Raw genomic sequence first — 4,677 nt, 5'->3', positions numbered from 1 at the left:
CAGGCAATGCTCTTAACCACTGAGCCATCTCTCCAGCCCCCTCATCTGTGTTCTTGTATCTTCTAAGGACACTGGTCATATTGAAAACAAGCCTGGCAGTTTATGGCTGTAACTCCAGCGCTCAAGAGGTTAAAGCAGGGAGTAGGTTGGATGCCATCCTGGGCTACATAGCAGCCTTGAATAGAAACCCTATCTCCAGAGACAAAAAGGAGAATAAGAAGAGGAGAAGGGGAGACTAGAGAGATGGCTTAGAGGTTAAGAGCACTGGCTGTTCTTCCAAAGGACTGGGGTTCAATTCCCAACACCCACATGGCAGCTCACAGCTGTCTTATTATAACTCCAGTTCTACCCTCATACAGATCTACATGTAGGCAAAAAATGCACACAAAATAAAAAAATTAAAAATTTGGGAAAAAAAGGGAAAAAGAAGAGGAGGAGAAAAAAGAGGGGTGGAAGGAGATGGAGGAGAGTAAGGGAGGGGAGAAGTGGGGAGAGAACTCATTGGTCATTTACGATTGAGACTTAGCCATGTGGCCTTATTTTACCTTTGTTGCTTCTCTTAAAGACTCCATTCTGTGGTACTGGAGGTTAGGGCTTTGGTGTGTAAAGTTTGAGGAGATGTAATTCAGTCCATTACACAGCCCCAGTAGGCTCTGGAAGCTTGGCACAACCTTCCTGCCATAAAAATTAAGACATTCACAAAGGGCCCTTGAAGGATGAACAAGAAGAGTATCTGGGACCTAGAGAGATCAGAGTGCAGAAGAAGGGAGCCTCGCATGATCTGGCGATGACTCGGGTATTCCCAGTGTGCTCCAGAAGATAGAAGCATAAAGACTTGGGGCAGGGGAGGGTCATCTAAGAGGACCTTTCATCCAAGGAGGCTAGAGGGTGGCGAGGTAGCCAAGACTGCAGTCCTGTGATGATCGTCTGTGGCAGGGTGGTGGGAACAGAAGGAGCTGGTGCAGTCTGAGGGGGGGGGGCAGAGGCAGAGGTCACGCAGGGAAAAGCCTATCTGCCAGCCTCAGCGTGGGAAAAGGGATGGACAAGAGGTGGATACCATCCGAGTGGGCAGAATCCGCTAAGGAAAGTACAAAGGCCAGTAAAAGAGGAGACCATCATGATCTGGAGCCTGTGTGTTCCTCACATGCCGCGTCAAGACTCACGACAGACACTAACTATTAGGAGTCAGTTCAGTGCTTACAGATCGGCACACGTGTGTGAAGCCGGCGGCTCATGACATCATGGTGTCTCTTCAGTCCTACTTTGCTGGTTGTGTTGATTAGCGGCTAAAACTAAAGGAGGTGCGGTGTCTGGAGCACACCTGCTGTCTTCACACGTGGAATACACCTGAGTCTGGGACACCCCTCTTGCGTCGCGACTGGTTGATAACCTTCCAGCTAATAGGTCTTCTCCCACCATCCCTGCCAGCCACAAAAGTTATCAAAATGCAACCACTTCTGCAGCTCTTTGTTTAAATGCCCTCTAGGAAGCCCACATCTCTTCGCCGCCAGCTCACTGTGGTTTTCCCGCCTTTTTGAAACACTTCTAAATGAACGTCCTCCTGCCTCTTATACAATCCTTGTCTCAGCATCACTATGGTGTTTGAATCTGTCACCTGTCATGCTGCTCCCTACCTGACACTCCTTTAGGGCAGGGAACCAGTCATTCCCCACCTGTTCAGCTTTCCTTTCTGTTGCTGTGACAAACCTGAGTGCCAAAAGCAGCTTAGGGGAGGAAAGGGCTTATTTCAGTTTATACTTCCAGGTCACAGTTGGTCACGGAGGGAAGTCAGGGCCGGAACTCAAGGCAGAACCGTGAAGCAAAAAGCCCAGAGCAGCGTTGCTTATTGTCATCATCACCCCCAACCCCCACCCGACTTGCTCTAGGCTCATGCTTCCCTAGGTGCCGCATCCAGCAGTCTTGGTCCTGGACACTTAACTGGGGCAATGGGAGGATGAAGAAAAGAGACAGAAACACACGGACATAAAAGGTGGGGCTGGGTGGGCTGTACTCACTCTAATGGAGGGCACTTACTACTATAAAACAGCCCGGAAGCCTTGTATTATGTGCAACACTAGAGGAGGGGTTGGTGAGCCTTAGGGGTGGGTGGAGGGCGTCTCTGTAAGGGAGCGGCCTCAACTTAGTCTCCAGAGGAGGAAGCTGCCACTGCACACAGGGCCCTGATCTGCACATGAACCAGAAAAGGATTTTGCCAGTTTCCTGCTTCTGACCCTGGGGAAGGCTTTACCACTCCTATGCCTCTGAGGCACTGGGGTCTTCCACACAGCTGTGCTCGTGTCAATAATACAGATTCACTCAGTACTCCTCTGATTGTTACACAGTCACCCAGGGCTTCCTTTATTCCCCCTGAGCACTTGCCCAGGAAATTGCTCTGCCCACAGTGGGCTAGGCACTTCTTCACCAATTAACAGTAAGACAATCCCCACAGACATGCCCACAGGTCAGTCTGAGCTAGGCATTTCTCGGTGGAAGCAGTCCTCTCGGATGATTCTAGGCTGTATCGCGTTGTCGATTAAAGCTGCCTAGGATGCCCCACTGACCGTCATTCAGTCTTTCATCCAGGCGCAGCCTTCCTCCAGCTCCGGCCAAGCTCCCTTCTTCTGCTAGATGTTCCATATGTCCATATCATCATTCTCCAGAAGGACTTTCTCTCAGTGAACTTGCTTGGGGGAGGTGGCAGAATAATCCACATACATCGTCGCTCATCAGCCACCTCAGCCAATCTGTGTGGTAAAAAACAGCATCAGGGCTAGAGAGATGGCTCCACAGTCAGCAGACACACGCACACACGCACACACACAGAGTTAAAAATAAAATTGAAAAAGACCCTTTAAAATATTGTGTGCACACTTGCATGTGAAGGCCAGAGGCTGACACCGGATATTTTCCTCAGTTGCCTTCCATCTTATCTCTTTGAGACAGAGTCTCTCACTGAACTCAGGGATGGGATTGTCCAAACTGGCTGGCCGGCAAGCTCCTGGGTTCCACCCATCTCCACCTCCCCGGCACAGAGATCAGGTGTACACTGCCGCACCTGGCTCTTTGCGTAGGTGCTGGGCTCGAAACTCAGGCCCTTGTGTTCTCACAGTGAGCACCTTACTGGCAGAGCTGCCTCCCCAGCCCAAGACATGGATCTTTTTGCTCATGGCGGCATTCTCTTGCTTGCTGCTGCTCCTCCTTGCCCCCTTCCCTGGCCTCCATCACATTTGGCTATCCTTGGAGTCAACACTTTCCTGTTTTAATGATTTCCTATGTTTCCCCAGTGTAGGCACAGGTAATGACTTCAGCAATCCAGGGATTTCCAAGTCCTCTTGGGCAAGAGACAAGAGTCCTATTAGGACAGGCCTGCCTCCAGCTCCAGGGTCCTCTTTCCCAAAGACAAGGGTACCTAGAACAAGTTGGCTATTTTAGAATATCAGCCCAGTCTAGTGAACACAACTCACTTTTTGGATCTTACTTTAAAGGTGAACTCTGAGATGGGTGTTTGCTGCCAACCCTAGGGACCTGGGTTCGATTCCTGGAACTCACATGGTAATAGGAAAGAAAGGACGAGTTGTCCTCTGACTTCTATACACACAGTGATAAATAAATAGGTAGACAGATTGATCAAACAGATGTGTTGTGGAACAACCTTTGTGTACACTGTGAGGATGTATTGCTCTCATTGGTATAACAAAGAGATAAATGGCAAATAGTTAGGCAGGAAGAGGTTAGGCAGGACTTACAGACAGGGAGAGAGCTCTCTGGGATGAAGAAGGGCAGAGTCAACTACCAGATGCAGAGGAAGCAGGATGTGTACAAGCTGAGGTAACAAGCCATGAGCCACGTGGCAGCAAGTAGATTTATATATTTTTTTTAAAAAAAGGTTAAGTTAAGTTATAAGAACTAGTTAGAGGGCTGGAGAGATGGCTTAGCGGTTAAGAACATTGCCTGCTCTTTCAAAGGTCATGAGTTCAATTCCCAGCAACCACATGGTGGCTCACAACCATCTGTAATGAGGTCTGGTGCCCTCTTCTGGCCTGCAGACATACACACAGACAGCATATAACATAATAAAATAAATAAATAAATATTTAAAAAAAAGAACTAGTTAGAAACAAGCCTAAGCTATCAGCTGAGCATTTATAATTGATAATAAGTCTCTGTGTAGTTATTTGGGAGTTGGCTGGTGGGACAGAAAATTACGCCTACACAGATGTTAAGACTTTTTTTTTTTTTTGGTTTTTTTAAGACAGGGCTTCTCTGTAGCTTTGGAGCCTGTCCTGGCAGTAGCTCTTGTAGACCAGGCTGGCTGGCCTCGAACTCACAGAGATCTGCTGGGATTAAAGGCGTGCGCCACCACCGCCCCGCAGATGTTAATACTTTTAAATGCTGAACGTCAGATGAAGCCAGGGTGTCCCTTTTTTGTTCTTGTACCAGTTCAAAATACATATTTATTTTACTGATATTCATAATACACATGAGGATAGGGGACCGGATCCTCTTGGCATCTGCCATCTCCTGTCCCAGTGCTTAGCTTTGAGAAGAAGCTTTAGAATCAGGAGTGAAGGTACTCTAACTCACGCGGAGCCAAGAATGACCTTGACCTCCTGATTCTCCTGTCTCCACTGCCCAGGTGCTGGGATCTCAGGCTGGGCCACCACATCCAGCAAATTC

At 48.5% G+C, this 4,677-nt stretch overlaps 1 protein-coding gene across 1 annotated transcript in view; it reads right to left on the bottom strand.

The window, feature by feature from the left end:
* Spesp1 (sperm equatorial segment protein 1) overlaps nt 1-2,723 on the bottom strand; it is a 26,740-nt gene extending 24,017 nt beyond the window's left edge. Inside the window, exon 1 of the mRNA XM_026779429.1 lies at nt 2,562-2,723. Within this exon, the coding sequence (XP_026635230.1) occupies nt 2,562-2,637 (76 nt within the window). The 5' untranslated portion in view covers nt 2,638-2,723. The remainder of the gene's footprint in view (nt 1-2,561) is intronic.
* Nucleotides 2,724-4,677: the final 1,954 nt, after the last annotated feature.

Source organism: Microtus ochrogaster, chromosome 5, assembly GCF_000317375.1.
Source record: "Microtus ochrogaster isolate Prairie Vole_2 chromosome 5, MicOch1.0, whole genome shotgun sequence".
Lineage (NCBI taxonomy): Eukaryota > Metazoa > Chordata > Mammalia > Rodentia > Cricetidae > Microtus > Microtus ochrogaster.
Note: the sequence above shows the minus strand (reverse complement) of the source record. Positions and strands in the feature narration are given on the sequence as shown.